At 37.7% G+C, this 18,969-nt stretch overlaps 1 protein-coding gene across 1 annotated transcript in view; it reads left to right on the forward strand.

Moving 5' to 3' along the window:
- The first annotated feature begins 115 nt into the window (after positions 1–115).
- Positions 116–18,969, forward strand: part of KPNA5 (karyopherin subunit alpha 5) — a 39,367-nt gene continuing 20,513 nt past the window's right edge. The window contains exons 1-7 of the mRNA XM_006089193.3: positions 116–173; positions 4,132–4,265; positions 8,682–8,783; positions 8,892–8,991; positions 14,189–14,283; positions 15,217–15,348; positions 17,461–17,549. Coding sequence (XP_006089255.1) covers positions 4,137–4,265; positions 8,682–8,783; positions 8,892–8,991; positions 14,189–14,283; positions 15,217–15,348; positions 17,461–17,549 — 647 coding nt within the window. The 5' untranslated portion in view covers positions 116–173; positions 4,132–4,136. The remainder of the gene's footprint in view (positions 174–4,131; positions 4,266–8,681; positions 8,784–8,891; positions 8,992–14,188; positions 14,284–15,216; positions 15,349–17,460; positions 17,550–18,969) is intronic.

Consider the following 18,969-nt stretch of genomic DNA (forward strand, 5'->3'; position numbering starts at 1 on the left):
TCTGGGAGCCGGGCCCGGGGTCCCGGGGAGGGGGCGCAGGTGGCCGCCATCTTGAGCTGCGAACCGGGTCGCTCGGTTCGACGCTAGGGGCGGAGTGGCGACCCCGCTGTCACCCGCAGCCGACGCGCAGCCGGAGCGGGGCAGTGCGGGCGCGGGCGGAGCCCCGTGAACCGGTAAGTGGCGCGGCCCCGCCGGTTCCTGAGCCCTGGGGCTGGTCCCTTGGGAGCCACGGGTTCCCGGCGCCGCCGTCTTCATTGACCTTTTCCCCGCGAAGGTTCAGAGCCGGCCCCGCCGGGGTTCCCGCAGGTTCCCAGGGGTCGGCGGCGGGGGCGTGCCGGCCGGACCTGGCCCCGCGGCGCCGATCCTCCCAGGCGGCCGGGGGGTCCCGGGAGGGAGCGCCCCGGCGGCCCGTGGCACCCTCCGCGCTCTGTCTGCCCCGCTTTCTCGGGTTCCTCCCTCGGCGGCACGGGGTCTGGCCAAGGTGGCCGCTCCCTCCTGGGCTCGGCGTCCGCCCGTGTCCGGCGGCTGATGACAAGCACCGGTGCCCGGACGGAGGACGGCGGCTGCGTCCTGGGCCCCGCGCGTCGCCCCCTCTCGCCCCGCCGCTGGGGCGCAGGTGCCGGGGAGGAAGGGCTCGTCCGGCTCCTCTGGCGGCGTGGATGCTCAGCTGGCAACTCCGAACACCAACATCCAGTGGTGTCTTCCATCTGCCCGAGAGGGGAAGGGGTCCGAGAGCTCGAAACGGGGCGGTGACGCCTCGAAAGGAATGACATTGGCATTTACTCTTGAACTTCTTGGACACGTTAACACACACACACACACACACACACACACACACACACACACACACACAAGAAAGAGCGCTTCTGGCTTGACGTCTCCGTTACAACACTGCATGATTCTCATGCTGCAGGAAAGTCACTTACTTCTGGGTAAAAGGAGACGGTTCTGTCCTTTTGATTTAGGTGCGGGTGTAGGGGCTGTGGCCGCCCGCTGCCCGCCTTGTGCCCATCCTGTCATCTTACTCACAGGCGCCCAAGCCCATGGAGAGGGAGGCTTGTGGGTACAAGACATTCCGTTTAATAGATGTTAGGAAAACGTTAGGTACCAGTGATGTGCCCAACCTCAACACAGGTTTTCACAGAGCTGGGCCAAAAAGAAGCTTATGACGGAAGAAATTCCTCTGTTTTGCAACGTCAGAGTGCCTGAATAGCGTTTCTTACATTTGAAATAACTTGCAGGAGACCGCAGCCTTTAAAGCATAGGATTCAAAGTTCTTTTCCAGAGAACGAAACAGTCCTCTTGAATGAGGAACCTTGAGAGCTGATTTTCTTTAGGCTTTACGTCCTCTTTAAACTGCTGTGAAGACGCAGGCAAGAAGTTAGTACTGTAGAAGAAAAGGGAATCGATGATATATCAGTGCTGGAGCTAGATTTTAACTTGGTTAACATATTTATGTAAAACAGTTTTAATGTGATTACCTAGATTACTGGTCTGTTGTATGTGTTGAGGAGGCACAAGTGATTCATTTAGATGTGGAGAGAAAATATTAGAACTTCCATTAGATTACCTTTTAAAACTATTACTTTAAAATTGTTTTCTATTTGTGGATTTTGTAATGGGATAGTTTATTAGGCTAACATTACATGTATATAAATAAACATACTGAGGATAAATGTACAAATGGGGGGGGATGACAAAGTAGGTTAATAGTTGCTTCTATGGAAAATAATATAATCCTATATAATAAAAGCGTAGTATTCGAATTGTCCCCTCAACTGGGAGTTGTCCGAGAGTTTGACCAGGGGGTGGGGCCAGCCAGGGGAAGGGAGGGAGGCCCTGGCTGTGGCAGGCGGCTGGCAGCTGCTAGGAACCCTACCAGTGCATGAATTTCGTGCACTGGGCCTCTAGTAATTAATAATAAGACAAGAATAAACTTTTTTGTACTCACAACTGTACCTACTTTTGCCCAACCCTGTATTTTTTGTATACAGACCTACAAGTGATCAAAACAGTTTACAGGTCAAGGGCCTACCTAGATAACGCCTTTTGTATAGGAGATAAATATTTTTAATAGGATTATTGCTGTGAACATTTCACTTTGCTGAAGTATTTTCTACTTATTCAGCATACAGAGGGGGGAAAAGTAGTTTTACAATTGTGAATATTCAAAACACGAGTTTATTCTTATATTCTTATTTATTAATTATTGTGTTATTTTCCATATGAACAACTGTAAACCCACTTTTGTCCCACCCTGTATAAGAGTCTACAATAAGCTAAGTGCCATACGAGACATCAGACTTGATAATTAGGTCACTGGTAAATAGTGGTGGAGCTAAAGGTAGAACAGAATGGGCTGAGGACTTTGGAATGATTTAAAAGGTACTTTGTGTATTTGAATTTAACACATGTATAATAGCAATTAAGGTATATTTATAATCCACCCAAATCCCTATTTATATATTTAATGAATTGATTTCAGAAATAGTGTGTGCACCAACACATATTTGTCATTAGAAACAACTCGTTCAAGCTTTATTAATAACAATGTTTAGCATTGTTCTTTATTTCATATATAAAAATTCTGTGTCATTAATAAGAACATAGTCCCTTGAGGGAAAAAATGGAGATCAGAGATCATTACTGATCTTCAACTGAGCTTCAACATGAGTTATTGAATTAAGTATTCTTTATGTTCACTAGCCTCTAATTATTGAATCCATTTCCAGATCACAGGAGCCATACGTGTTCTTACCTACCTTTCTAGCTTTATCTCCTGCTCCTGCTTCCATATGTTCTCTTATTCAGGCACACTCAGTTTTTTACCGTTTTGTGTTTATGTCAGGCTTCTTCAAGAACTGTCTTTACAGACATTCCCTCTGCTTGAAATGCTTGTTCCTTCCCTTTTCTCTTTTCATCTCCTTCCCTGGGAAATTCTTATTCATCCTTTAAGAGCGGATAACTGTGAGTACTTTCAGAGCCCCCCACGCACAGTTTGTTGCTGTGTCTTCTATGTTCTCACAGGGTTTAATGCAGATGTTTTAGTGTACTTTACCTCTTACAGTATAATTTGCCAGTTGAATAGTCTATTTCTTCTACATCAGGGATGGCAGTTAATGTCAACTTTTTCTTCTCTGTGTTTACTTCCAAAGTGCTAATTGATCACAACATTCTCTCTGGTTGAGAGAATGGGTATATTATCAAAATTCATCAGACTAATGTTAGAAACAGACATTAATTATCTCATGTTAAATTCAAGTTGAAACCCTGTATTAGACTCATATTTTAATGTGTAAATCCAGGATAGGTTATAATATCAGTAATTTAGTATTCATTTCAGATATCAAAATATCAATGTAATACTATTATTAAAAAGTATTTATAATTATTTTCCTAAAAGTAAAACTATTACATGTATTGCAAATATAAAATTTCATATTTATATAAAATAAACATTTTAAATATGCTTATAAAATGTTAATGTTTTAAAATACATTTGTAATAAGACTAACTTCCAAATAAAATATACAAGCATTTCAGTATTTAAAAAGAACGAATTATACTGTAGTAATGAAATCTGGTATTGCAGTCATGACTCAAGTCATGCCTGTGTGGCCTTACTTCTTAAGCAGAGGCTAAAGTAAGTGAAAGAAGCCAGCCTGCAGTAAATATTTGAGGTGAGCTTATTGAAGCCCAATGCCATAGTCCATTGGAAATAAGACACTTCATTGCTGGCTATTTCTTGATCTTGCCAGAAGCTGTAATTTAGAAGTTTTTTACCCAACTATTTCATGATTTTTCCTGGCTGACAGTGGTTTTAAAATGCATCCCACGTCAGAAAGGTTGAAATACCAGGGATGGGGCATGCACCTTAGAATCAGTGAACTTAGGGTAATGACTTTGTGTTTAGATCGGAATCTGTTATTTGTTTGATAGTTTAGTGCTAAAATATTAGGTCATTTTGCTCAAATTTGATATGGAAGTGTGGGAATGTGTTCTTTGTACATAATTTTCAGAATGGGTTTTATTGGACTATTTAATCTGTGAACCTGAATTTAGTTGCTGTAGGGTAAACATCTCATGTTTGAGAAATATCAGTATCCATTTTTTTTCTCTCCCAACCTTAAGATGCCATGGCTTATTCAGGGAAAGATAACTATAGAATGAAAAGTTATAAGAATAAAGCCCTAAATCCCCAAGAGATGCGTAGACGAAGAGAAGAAGAAGGAATACAGCTTCGAAAACAAAAAAGGGAAGAACAGGTAGGTGTTTTAAAATAATTAATTATGCTTAACACAAAAACATTATATGCAGATTTTAAAAGTTGTATTATGTTGCTAATTTTTAGAGAATTTTAAATGAAAAGTGTTTTAGGAAATTGAATATAGATAAATCTATTCTTTAATTTACTGGACTTTAGAAATAATATTAGCAAATTCATGTTTCAGAATCCTGTGCTATTTTTAATCACTGATAGGCATAGCTTTTCTGTTTTATTGATAAATATATTATGTTAATTATATTTCTACACTAGTGCTAAAGAAATTTTTTACTTTTGAGTCTATTTAGATCACTTCCATTTGTTACTGTAAAATTTGCCTTCTAAAATAACATTAATTATATTAATTTGTTGCTTTTATGGTTTTCATAGCTTTTGCCCCTAAGTTAATTATAGTCTTTTTTCTAAGCTAATCATACTGTTCCTCCTGTAGTTTCATTATCCAAATCTCTTAGCCTTCTGTGTTTGAACTTTATCTATATGACATAAGTAATTTGAAAATCTTTTAAAAGAGTACATCTCAACATTTTTCATTCTAAGATATACTTAAATTTAGAAGTATCTATAATAATAAAAGCCTCATATGCTAATTAGACCGGACGTCCTTCCAGACGACCTTCCAGATGAAGCTGCGGTGGGCAGGGGCCGAGGCAGAGGCAGCCGCTGCGGTGGCGTGGGCCGAGGCAGAGGAAGCCGAGGCAGAGGCAGCTGCGGTGGTGGCAGGGGCTGAACCCCTTGCATGAATTTCGTGCATCGGGCCTCTAGTTTATAAATAATAAGGAGGATGTGGGTTTCACATACATGAATTAAAATGAATGTGTCAAGCCCTAGCCTGTTTGGCTCAGTGGATGTAGCATTGACCTGCAGACTGAAGGGTCTAGGGTTCAGTTCCCCAACAAGGGCATGTACCTTGGTTGCAGGCTCGATTTCTGGCCCCAGTAGGGACATGTGCGGGAGGCAGCCAATCCAGGTGTGTCTCTCACATCCATGTTTCTCTCTGTTTCTCCCCCTCCCTTTCACTCTCTCTAAAAATCAATGGGAAAATATCCTCAGGTGAGGATACAAAACAAACAAACACTTGAAAAGGACTAACAATGAAGAAAGTAGAGAAAAAGGCCTGTTTTAGAAATATGATTATGATTTGTCATCTCCCTATATATAGTACCTAGCACAGTCCCTTCTGTATTATAGGTATTAAAAAAAGAGAACTCTGTTGAATTAATTATTTGAAAGAGAACTGTGTACAGATTGAAGAAGACCAGTGTTTATTTAGCTATAAAAAATAACTTTTTTACCCTCAATTTTGACTTAGGAAATGTACCTTTTTTTTTTAAAAAAATTTTTACAAGTAATTTGGTATCTTAAATGACAGTTAATGAACCAGGATGAAAATAGTAAAGGGACATTATTATGGCAATTTATATCAGTCATTCTTTAAATACCAAAAAAATGTGTTATTTTATAATCTATACAGTGATGGCGAACCTATGACACTCATGTCAGAGGTGACACGCGAACTCATTTTTTTGGTTGATTTTTCTTTGTTAAATGGCATTTAAATATATAAAATAAATATCAAAAATATAAGTCTTTGTTTTACTATGGTTGCAAATATCAAAACATTTCTATATGTGACATGGCACCAGAGTTAGTTAGGGTTTTTCAAAATGCTGACACTCCGAGCTCAAAAGGTTCGCCATCACTGATCTATACTAATAATAGAGGAATATGCAAATTGGTCAGGACGCCCTCACTCAAAGACCAAACAGCAGGCTGCGTGGGGCGACCAGGCTGGCACGGGGGGCGGGGCGGGGCAGTTGGGGGCGACCAGGCTGGCAGGGGGGGCAGTGAGGGGTGACCAAATGACCAAACAGCAGGCTGTGTGGGGCGAACGGGCCAGCAGTGGGGGCAGTTATGGGCGCTCAGGCCGGCAGGGGAGGGCAGTTATAGGCGATCAGGCCGGCAGGCAGAGGCAGTTAGGGGTGATCAGGCTGGCGGGGGGGGCAGTTAGGGGCGATCAGGCAGACAGGTGAGCGGTTAGGAGCCAGTGGTCCTGGATTGTGAAAGGGTGTAGGCTGGGCTGAGGGCTGCCCCCCTACAGGAATTTCGTGCACTGGGCCTCTAGTGTTACTATAAAAGTCAATGCAAGATAAACTAGAAAGTGAATTCCATCTACCTAAGTGTCCTGCCACATTTCCTTCAGCATTTTAGGGCTTTCAAACAGACTATTCCTACAGTATCATAAAATCATAGGCTTTTATCCTAGTTCAGTCTCTTCACTTGCAGATGAGAAAACTGCAGAGAAATCAAGCGTTCTATTTCCCCCCAAGGTCACAAAGTACTACTAAAGGCAGGTCTTAGAACCAGAATCTAGAATTGTCCTGTCCCCAGATCCAGTGTTTTTAATGTTCAAAAGGCTCCCAAGGACCTTTATCTTTTTTGGCTTTGCATTGGTCTTTGGGGACCAGATGCACACGTGAGTTGCAAATTCCAAAAGGGACAATTCTAGAGCTCTGGAGAGATGGGGACTAAATGTTCAGTATGTTATTCAAGTGATTGCATGCTCCAGTTATTTCCCAAAATAGTTTCAAATAGAAATCTTAAATGCTTTATTTTAAAGAAGCATTAACAAAATAAGGAAATGGAAAGTTCATTATTTCATGTTTAGAAAGAAGAATGGAAATACTGTATTTAGGATGACTTTTCTGTCCAATCTTCCACTTCCTAGCTATTCTTCCAACACTGTAATTGCAGAGCACCATCAACAAAGTCATTCCTGTGTCATCTGTGTCACATATGTGTACATATAATTTTTGTTATGCTTCATACACAGATGTTCCTAGTTGGTCTTGTTTTGCTCTGACCCTCCCAGAAATGGGCAGGAGCAGACAGAAACAACATTGGAACTTTTTGCAAGAGCTGTCAGTTTACAAAAACCCGTATTACTTCTCTCTTACTCTTTTCTCATGGAAGGTGTTTCTTGCTGCCTTGGCTGCTAGCACTCTGCCCCTCACAGACTCAACTATTAGGACTAAGGGAGATCAACTGCTCAGTGGAAGAACCAGAAATTACTGAAGTTCCATTGCAACCCAGATATTCTACATTTCCTAGTTTATAATTTATAAATACAATCCTTCCGATATGCTTCTTTGAAATTGGTAGTCCTGCTGATTCACACCACTAAAGCAGGGACAGTTTGATCAAGGAGATCTTCCCTCAGCTAGCCCACATCAGTCTGGTTTTGACTTTCAAACAGAATATAAAAGAGGGCAGGAGAGGGAAGAGGAGAAATGAAAGAGAAACGAAGCCAAAGAGTGGGAAATGGAGAATGGAATGAGGAAGAAGGAGGAGGAGCAGGAGGAGGAGGAGGAGGAGGAGAAGGAGGAGGAGGAGGAACAGGAGGAGGAGGAGGAAGAGGAAGAAAAGTGTTAAAGAGGAGAGAGTAGAAGAAAAGGAGAGGGATGGCATAGCATGAAGTTGATGTGTTGGAATAAAAGGAACAAAGATTTTGGAGCCTGAATAAATGGGTTTTATGTTCAGCTTGACCTTTATTCGATGTTGAACAAACTATAATGTTGAACAAGCTAGAGAAATCTGTTGTCTCTCAACTTCTCCATCTGACAGAGAAGGATGAAACACTGCCTATGTTATTTCATGGGGTTCTTACATGATGAGGTGACCTATGAAATGTACCTTTAAATTTTCCTTAGTGACCTCATCATGTTTCATTCCTTCTCTCTCTTGTTTTTTTTTTTCTTCTTTAATTTTTATCCTGAGTTAATAGGCATTGGGCCATCTTTTATTAGAGGAGTTCTCTATTCCTTGTTAATCTGATACACTAACTGTTAATATACCACATTATCTCACCCATGTAATATTTACTTTTTAGTTAAGATTTTCTTGGAAAAGTTCTTAGGCATCTCATAATCTAGTGTGGTCATAATGTGCTTTCACAAATGCTATAAATTATAAATGTGTATTCTACTCATGAGACTAGCCTTTTTTTAATTTGACATAAAAACCAATTTTATTTTTATTTTTTCTTTCTTTCTTTTATTTTTTTAATTGTCTAAAGTTTTACATTTGTCTTCTTTTCCCCCAATTGATTCCCCCCCCCCCCCCGCCCCAGCCAACACAGTCTACAGGACAAGAGCTAACCTAGTCCAGAAAGTATTTAACTTCTCATAAGACAGTTTAGGTCTTCATGATATAATGATTGGGAAATATTAACATATTCAGAATTTTAAATAATTTTAAATAAAATTATTAAAATATTCAGAATTTTTAATAATTTTAAAAATTATTAGCTTGTTTGTTCACTTACACAAAAAATATAATTCCGTGGGAATTCACTGTTCTATGGAAAACTCAATGTTAGAGTGATTTCTCTTTATTACAGCTGTTTAAACGCAGAAATGTCTCTTTGCCCAGAAGTGATGAATCTATGCCAGAAAGTCCTATCCAGGATCCAGATGTCAGTTCCACTGTACCCATTCCAGAGGTAGATATTATAAAAATTTATTTCAAATTATACTTCAACAGTATTTCGGATGTTATCCATGTAAAGTATTTAAATGAAATTAATTATATTTTCTTTTCTGTGTTTTAGGACGATGTTATTACCGCAGATATGGTTCAGATGATTTTTTCTAATAATGCTGATCAACAACTAACAGCGACACAGAAATTTAGAAAGCTGCTTTCTAAAGGCAAGAATTGTTTTCAATATACTTATTTGATATTACAATATTCTGTAGTACTGTTTTTATTTATGAGGTATATTTTGAAGTACTTTTCTTTGCTAGAAGGGTCTTGTTCTTTAAAATATATTTTTAAATAAAGTCAATTTTTAAAACATATTATCAAAGTAACACATGTTGATTATAGAATATTTGCTAATATAAACAGAAAAATTACAGAAGCAGATATAGAAATCATTATTCCCACTGCCAAGAAACAGTTATAGAAACATTTTTGTTCAGACATTTTTTAAATGGCAGCATAACATCAGAATATGAATATAAAATAACTCACTAAATCAGACATTTAATTTTTTTTACATTTTGATTATCTTAAACAAAGCTACATAAATCCTTGTACAACCTAACACTTCCATCATATAAATTCACAAAGTGAAATTGTGGATTAAAGGGAATAACCAGTGTATTAATTTACACTCCATTTTTAGTTTGTACAAGTATTCATTTCACTATATTCTTAACAGCATGATTGTAAAAAAGAAAAAAATACTCATGTAATAGTAGCTCATTATGTAGCATTTTTTGAGTGCTTAAACTGAATATTTTTCTTTAATTTTTGACCTTTGTAATTTGCCTCTGTTATTTGTCTAATTTATATTGAGTTTATAAAAATTTATTATTAAATAAAAATTTAACCCTTGTGTTTTAATTATGTAATTTATAGAATTAGTAATTCCAATTATACTGAGTTGTATATATGAATTGATAAAAATTTTGAAAATGCTCTTGGCTAGCTGCCTTATCTTCCTAAGAGAGACAGAATTTAGTTCTACATGAGGAGTAAAAGAAATTTTATTTTCAGGTCAGCATAAATTACAAGACGTTTGCCTTTGCTTTCTTACTGTAGTTCTTGTTTATAGATACATTTAACTTTTGTTTTCCATTTCTGCAAAGCTAGTATGGTTTAGAAATGTTAGGAAATCCTTATATAATCAAGAACAGCTTCCTCTTCCTCAACATACTCCACAATTTTTGTTTTTGAAATTGGGATTATTTTTTGAATCAGGATAATATTTAAAAGTACTTTACATTATCATATTCTCTTTCAAGATTTCTTTTTTATATATGCATTATATTAAAACGAATTAATAGGATTCATTTAGATTTAATTCTGTTTAAGAATGTTAGACTATGCCTACAGTGTTTTTATACCACAACTTCCCCATTGAATTCTTTAGTTTTAATATTTTATCCTCATTTGCCCTATTCCTCATGGTATTCTGTTTCTTTTAAACTGTAGTATCTTTTTCATAGAGCCAGTGATTTTTTTCTGTTTCTTTATAGTCAGATTATGCTTGCCCAAGTTGGCACATAGCAGGAATTATAGGTGCTTTCTTTTACTGCTTGTTGTGAGTTCCTGCCAAATCTTTTAGGCCTAGAAAAATGTTAGGTTTACTGTCATTTTACTTGGTCCATTACTGTAGGAAATATGGGAAAGGAGCTAGAACTAGAACTCTGATTTAAACTATAATAGTGACATTTTGCTAGAATATCCTCTTTACTTCCCTATCATGGCCACTTTTGTAGATGTAAATCACAAGTTGTTCTTTCTTAAATCCTAGTTTTGTAGAAATTTCTCCAAAGCTTTTTGGTAGTGGAGGACTCTTAGTTTTAAATGCTGAAGCAGATACCTGCTATTGTACTTATGTTTATACTAGAGGCCAGGTCCCTTGGCCTGGCTGGTGATCGGGGCCAGCCGGGAGGAGGTGTCATAGGAGGTTGGCTGTGGGAGCGCATTGACCAGCAGGGGGCAGCTCCTGCATTGAGCGTCTGCCCCCTGGTGGTCAGTGCGCATCATAGCGACCACTTGACCAGTTGTTCAGTCATTCAGTTGTTCAGTCGCTTAGGCTTATATATATATCCTCCTCCTATATAATAAAAGCCTAATATGCTAAGTATCCGGTCGACCAGTTGGCCGTTCAACCAATCAAAGTGTAATATGCTAATGATATGCTAAGGCTGCTCAACCGCTCACTATGACGTGCACTGACCATCAGGGGGCAGACAGTCGACTGGTTGACCAGTTACTATGATGTGCACTGACCACCAGGGGGCAGATGCTCAATGCAGGAGCTTCCCCCTGGTGGTCAGTGCGCTCCCACAGGGGAAGCCCTGTGACGCCGAATTCCACCATCATGGCTGGCAAGTGGAGCAGGGAGGGTCAGGAGCCTCTCCCGACTCCGCAGCAGCTCTAAGAATGTCCAAATGAGGGGTTAGGGCCCGTTCCCTACGGAACGGGCATAAGCCATCAGCTGGACATCCCCTGAGGGCTCTTGGACTGTGAGAGAGCGCAGGCCAGGCTGAGGGACCCCTTGCCCCATGGAGTGCATGAATTTTGTGCACCAGGCCTCTTGTCTGTCTATCTATCTAGATCAGCTGTGAGCAAACCTTATGGCCCCACGAGGCCGGGATCCGGCCCGTTTGAAATGAATAAAACTAAAAAAAAAAAAAAGACCGTACCCTTTTATGTAATGATGTTTACTTTGAATTTATATTAGTTCACACAAACACTCCATCCATGCTTTTGTTCCGGCCCTCCAGTCCAGTTTAAGAACCCATTGTGGCCCTCGAGTCAAAAAGTTTGCCCACCCCTGATCTAGATAGATAGATAGATAGATAGATAGATAGATAGACAGACAGACAGACAGACAGACAGGAGGCCTGGTGGGGGTTGTGACCTGTGGGGATCGGCCCGCTGCGGGAGCAGCCACTCATCCCAGTCAGCCGAGTTGCTATGGACCCACCCTCTGAGTGGCTGCTCCCACTGTGGGAACGCTGCTCATCCTGGTCAGCTGAGCAGCACTCCCACTGTGGGAGCTCACTGACCACCAGGAGGCAGCTCTTGCATTGAGCATCTGCCCACTGGTGGTCAGTGCGCATCATAGCAACTGGTCCACCGGTCATTCTGGTCGTTCTGCTGTTCGGTCGCTGGGCTTTTATTATATAGGATAGGATTGCCATATTGACTAAAGTCTTCTCTATAATAGTTGATCACCTTTGTAAGATAATATAGGCTATTATTCTGTCAATTAATATAACACCAATGTAAGAGTTAATAGTAGTTCATGATACCTGTTAGAGATTAGCTGATGATCCAACTGCACTTTAATTGCTTTCATTTAAATGAAAGTAATGATAGTTATTTTCCAGGAAGAGATCATATTTATGTTCTTAAATCTCTATCTATTTATATTATATCTATTATGTCTATTTATCTATGTACTTATTTCTCTATATATTTAGCTATAACTGACAGTCTCAATACCCACATTTCTCACCCTATAACCAGAAAACCCTATGGGTTCTTCCTTCTGTCAACTTCTCCTTTCTCTCCCCTCAAATAAAAAGAGCAAGACAAAATTTTTGTCCCTTTAAAAAAAATGGGAGAGTAAATTTAGAATTTGTTTTTTTTAATAAGAGAAAAAACTAGTGAGGTGAAGGTGGTAACTACCACCATATAATTTTGTTTTAGTTTTTTAAAGATGAGGGTAAAGACATTAATAATATGTATTGTTTTATCATGTTGATGTTTTATAGCTATAATTATAGTTTAAGCTAGGGTCTAGAATTTACATTTTGAAGATTTCAGACTTTTCATTTAGAACACCCAAACAAAACTTTATGTTTATGGCTTTACTGATTTGGCAGAAATAAACTAGTTTTTGAACAAATGAAAAGGACAGAAAATTTGTAGAAAAAAGAAGAGAAGAGAGAAAGAAATCCATTCCTAAATAAACCTTTCTTAACAATTGAGAACATGATTTCTAAGATTTACACTGATTTAAAATGTAATAATAGAGGTTTTTTTCTATATTATGACAGGATTTATACTGCTCTTTTATGGCTACACTTTATTTATTACTGATTAAATACAATATTTTAACATGTGTATATGAGTTATTTATGATTGGAAATGCAGCCAAACACAAGAATTCAGAAGAAAAAGAAGAGTCAAAAGTAGAAATGAGATTTTTTATTCTGTGAATAATAGATGGACAGATTACTAAGTAATAGACAAATTTGGGTAGTGGGTACAGGGCAAGGGGAAGGTATAAGCAGTGATATTATGAGTTTGGTTTTGGTTATGCGACATTTTAAAGAAGTTGGGAATAAGAAATGGGCCAAAAGACACTTAAGATGTGGTCTAGAATCTAAGAGAGAAGGATTCAGTTATGGGGGTTAGATTTGTAGATGATCACAAATGATAATCACAAGGGACAGGTGAATTAACAGGTAAATTTTCTAGAAAGAAAGTAGATAACAGGGAGAAAACCAACCTGAAGGAGCATCAACAGAGAAGTTCCTGGAGAAGCCTAGGGTCTACCTTTTGCTGAAGTAAGGGAAAAGAAAGAGTTCTTGGTACTTAGATTGGAGTAACTGAGATATGTTTAATTTTGAATGTCTTTGTTTTAAAATTTCTTAAAGATTTTATGATTCTCAAAAGCCCTCTGCATTTCATGAAAATTTATCAAGAATTCTAGATAGTCCAATAGCATTTATGTAAATAATAAATAGTACCCTGAGAAAATGAGACATTAGGCAATTCATGGCTAATATGGAGACATCCCTGGAAATTTGGGTATGATTATAAAGAATTAGTGGGAACATTATTTCTCAGTTGGTATTTTGAATATTGGATTGAAGTAGCTCCCATGTTGTAAAGGTGAACTCCTTAATAGCCTTCAACTTATGAAATTTAAATACTTGTACACATAAATTTATTTATTCACTTATCTATTTTTCATCTTTTTAAAATTGAATTTATTGGGGGGACAGTGGTTCACAGAACCATACAAGTTTCAGGTGTACAGCTCAATAAAACATCATCAGCACACTGCGTCGTGCACCCATTGCCCCAAGCATGGTCTCTTTCTGTCCCTATTTCTCCCCCCTTTGCCCACTCCCACCTACCCTCACCTCCCTTTTTCTAAATTTTCTTTTTATTATAGTTATTGAAAAAGAATTGACTTTGCAGTAAACATTGCAATTATAAGAACATATGTTTTCTTCAATTATATCCAGCTAGAATTTTAAACTTGGTCAGTGAAACCCAAGAAAGAATTATTTTGTGTGCCTGTTAATTGACAGACACCAGATCATTGTCTCTTTTTGTCTATGTAATAACTTAATTTTTTTAAATTTTTAGAACCTAATCCACCAATTGATCAAGTTATACAGAAACCTGGAGTTGTACAGAGATTTGTGAAATTTCTTGAAAGAAATGAAAATTGTACTTTACAAGTGAGTTCTATATAGTTTTTGTTCTTAATTGCTTTCTAGAAATGACATGATTGAAGTTTCTAGTGAAAGCAGCTTCTGCAGTACTGAATATATTGTCAGCTTCCCTGAGTCCTTGGCAACGAAAGGAAAAGTGGTGTCACTTGTCTTACCATGGTCATGGTTGTCTTCTAGGAACTGTTAGTAATTTTGGGAAAAGTTTATAAAGTCATTCCTAATAACTTAATTGTTACTCCTTAGTTTGACTGTGGATTTGCAGGTCATTTAGTTTTTTTGTGTTTTTTTTTTGAGACATGGATTGAATTTTCTCAGTTGCTTTTGTTATAAATCCACAACATATAAGTATATACAGACTCTAAGTGAATTGATTTAACTAACTTCTCAGGCTCTGCTGCTTAAAAGAATACCACAGGTCCTACTTGTGGCCTTGTCAATAGTGAACTCTTTAACCTTGAACAAATCACCTAAATCTCTGAACTTCTAATTTTCTTATTTCTTAAATGAGAAGGTTGGGACTAGATGATCACTAGGGAAACAAAACTACCTTTTATATAGTTCTAAGTTTTCATATATATATATTTTCTATTAAGTAGTGTGTCATTAATTTTAACTGCTTGCTTTAGAACATCTGGCTCTCTAATAGACATTAAGAGTTTTGTGAATTGTAAATTCAAATGTGTTCACTTATGGTTCATTAGTTGTAAATTTTTATTATATTCTTCTCAGTTCTTATTTTCCCAGATTGAGAGTTCTTTTTTTTTAATTAAGGTTTATTTTTTTCTGTGAAATCTGATTTCAAATTTAATCTTATTAAATATAAGGCTGTCCATATCTCAGACTTGTCCCACTAAGTCTTTACTTCCACTCTTCTTCCATTCTTTCTTTTTCTGACATTGCTTTGGTGCTTTCATTTATTCTACTTTTATTTTTCTTTAGTTCGAGGCTGCATGGGCATTAACTAATATAGCGTCTGGAACTTTTCTGCATACCAAGGTAGTGATTGAAACAGGGGCTGTTCCAATATTTATCAAACTTCTAAATTCAGAGCATGAAGATGTTCAAGAACAGGTAAGTTTCTATTTGAACTGTTATATTTATTAGATTTTTAATTTTCTCATGAAAGTCCCACTGGTGATTATGATTTGAATTTTATTTTTACTAATTTTCCTGTGTATTGCATTTGTTAAAAATACAGTGATTTTCATCATGTCAAATTGGAAAGAAAAATTAACTGTCTCAGGCATCATCCTGGTTATTTATAAATGTGATCTCAGCTATAAGGAAGTACGATACCCATTTATAAAAGAGCATACTGAGACCCAGAAAGTTAGTAATTTACCCAAAGTCACATTAATGGCTGAACCAAATTTTAAACCTGTGCTGTTCTGACTCCTTATTCTTTGCAAGAACATATATTATTTTGTTGTTTCTTTTTAAAAAATATGTTTTTATTGATTTTTAGAGAGAGAGAGTAAGGGAGAGGGATCGGCTGCCTTCTGCACACCCCTTACTAGGGATTGAATCTGCAACCTGACCAGGAACCGAATCCGTGACCTCTTGGTTCCTGGGTCGATGCTCAATCACTGAGCCACACTTGTCAGGCTTGTTGATCCTTTTTAAAAACATTACATGATTTAGAATAAAACCATTTAAAAATAAACTTTATGAATAAATTCTTATAGTTGTTGTACGAGGAAAATTTTAAACATAAAATTTGTGTCATCCAAACAAAATAAAATGTGTTGGTATTTTGTTTTAAATCCTTTTAATGCAAATTGATCACATATATATTTATATTTTCCCACTTAACACTAATATTGGGAGCTTATTCTTATGGAATTAATTATATTCAAAGAAAATTTTACTGATTATTCATCCATTCAAGAAATTTATCTGTTTCTCAATTATATATTGGAGTTATTTCTAGTTTATTAATATTATTAATATTGTGATAACATCGTTATATATTAGTTTTTATATGCCTCATAATTATTTTATTAGGGAAAAATGACTTTACCCTGTCAATAGAAAACTTCTTAGAGTTTTTATTTCATATTTCAAAGTTGACCCCCCAAAAAGTTATATCAATTGATATCCTCACCAACAGAATATTAGACTTCACAGAGGGAAAATGTCATTATTTTAAGAGTTTTCTTAAAAATACATACACACACTAAAGTAGATGTTAAAGATATTAACTCATGCTTTTAAATCTTAGCTATAAAATTTTCCCAATTGAAAAAGTAACTTATGTCTACTTTTGTGCTTATATGAAGTGAGAATATAATAAAACTAGAGGCCCCTGTGTAGGCCATTCCTGCCACCGTGGCTGCACTCGCCAGCCGTGAGCCCGGTTTCTGGCTGAGCGGCGCTCCCTCTGTGGGAGCGTGAGAATATAATAAAATGATAATTCACATTTGCATAATTTCTCATCTAATTGAAATTTAACAAATGAAGAATTTGATCTCTTACTACCATTTATTTAAAAAATATAATGAACCTGGACTGATTCTACACTTTTTGTCAAGGATCAGTCCAAGCTATTTCTCTTATTAGCTTTCCCTAACTTTTCTATGCTTTGACTTTCCCTTCTTTTACAAATCAGTTTCTTCCCAGTGAGTGGAATCCTTGTAATAGGAGCAAACTTCTAGTATATGTAATTGGAAAATTCACTAAATAGATATATTTTGTCTCTTGAAGATTTGGTATTTCTTTATAGAATAGTATAAACATTTCAGTAGTACGTCAGAAAAAATTTAAAAATGTACTGTCCTTCAGTTTGATTAAATAACACTTAAAGGTTTTCTTTTTTACTGTCCTACTAGCATTTTTTAATTTTTTTGTTAATCCTCACCCGACGATATTTTTCCATGGATTTTTTTAGAGAGAGTGCAAGTTAAGAGCAGAGACAGAGGGAGAAACATCGATGTGAGACACATTGATTGGTTGCCTCCTGCACGGGGGAGGAAGCCTGCAACCCAGGTATGTGCCCTTGACCAGAATTGAACACCGGACCCTTCAGTCCGAGGGCTGATACTCTATTCACTGAGCCAAACCAGCTAGGGCACTAGCATTTTTTTTAACATCTGGAAAACTTTGTTCCTTCTGTACTAAAACCTCATGTTAAGAGGGAGCATTTTATTTACGATATTGTTATAACAATATTTTTCTTTTTCTGAGGCTGTTTGGGCACTTGGTAATATTGCTGGTGACAATGCAGAATGCAGAGATTTTGTTTTGAGCTGTGAAATACTTCCACCTCTTTTAGAGTAAGTACTTTAAATTAGTCACAATTGAAGTAATACTACTTTTGGAAAAGAAACTATATTATAACTACATTTTTATGTACTTACAATTAAGTTTTTAAGTAATGTTTTTAAATTTGGCTATGTTTAGCCATGCCTGTAATTGCTTGAAAACATTAGAAAGAATATATGTCATTTACTAGTATGTTTTCTTAATCCATACTTCATAGTGGTCATTGCTTATTTGATGCTTACTGTGTTAAATAATTACTCTAGAAAAAGGGGTATGTAGCAGTATTTTTATTTTATTTGTTTTTGTTTCTTTTTTATTATTGTTTAAAGTATTAGATATGTCTCCCTTTTCTCCTATTGACCCCTCGTCCCCTGCCACTCCTGCCCCCCAGGACAAGCCCCACCGCCTCAGTGTCCGTGACCATTGGTTATGCTAATATGCATGCAACCAAGTCCTTTGGTGCATCTCTTACCCCACCACCTCCCCCCCCCCCACTCGCCCCCCCCCTGCCTTTTCTGTTCAGTGTTTGTTTGTCTCTGGATCTATTTTTGTTCATCAGTTTATATTGTTCATTATATCCCAGAGGGAGAAACATCAGTGTGAGAGAGCATGTGATATTTATCTTTCTCTGACTGTCTTGTTTTGCTTAGCATAATGCTCTCCAGGTCCATCCACGCTGTTGCAAATGGTAAAAGTTCCTTCTTTTTTATAACAGCATAGTATTCCATTGTGTAGATGTACCACAGTTTTTTAAAAAAATATATTTTTATTGATTTTAGAGAGAGAGGAAGAGAGAGGGAGAGAGAGGGAAACATCAATGATGAGAGAGAATCATTGATCGGCTGCCTCCTGCATCCCTCCCACTGGGAATTGAGCCCACAAGCCGGGCATGTGCCCCGACAGGAACCGAACTGTGACCTCCTGGTTCATAGGTCGATGCTCAACCACTGAGCCACGCCGGCTGGGCATACCACCATTTCTTAATCCACTCATCTGCTGATGGGCACTTAGGCTGTTTCCGAATCTTAGCTATTATAAATTGTGCTGCTATGAACATAGGGGTGCATATGTCCTTTCTGATTGGTGTTTCTGGTTTCTTGGGATATATTCCCAGAAGTGGGATTACTGGGTTGAATGGGAGTTCCATTTTAATTTTTTGAGGAATCTCCATATGGTTTTCCACAGTGGATGCACCAGTCTGCATTCCCACCAGCAGTGCACGAGGGTTCCTTTTTCTCCACATCCTCTCCAGCACTTGTTGTTTGTTGATGATAGCCATTCTGACAGGTGTGAGATGATACCTCATTGTTGTTTCAATTTGCATCTTTCAGATGATTAGTGACTTTGAGCATGTTTTCATATGTCTCTCGGTCTTCTATATGTCCTCTTTCGAAAAGTGTCTACTTGGGTCCTTTGCCCATTTTTTGATTG

This window comes from Myotis lucifugus, unplaced genomic scaffold (genome assembly GCF_000147115.1).
Source record: "Myotis lucifugus unplaced genomic scaffold, Myoluc2.0 scaffold_57, whole genome shotgun sequence".
Classification (NCBI taxonomy): domain Eukaryota; kingdom Metazoa; phylum Chordata; class Mammalia; order Chiroptera; family Vespertilionidae; genus Myotis; species Myotis lucifugus.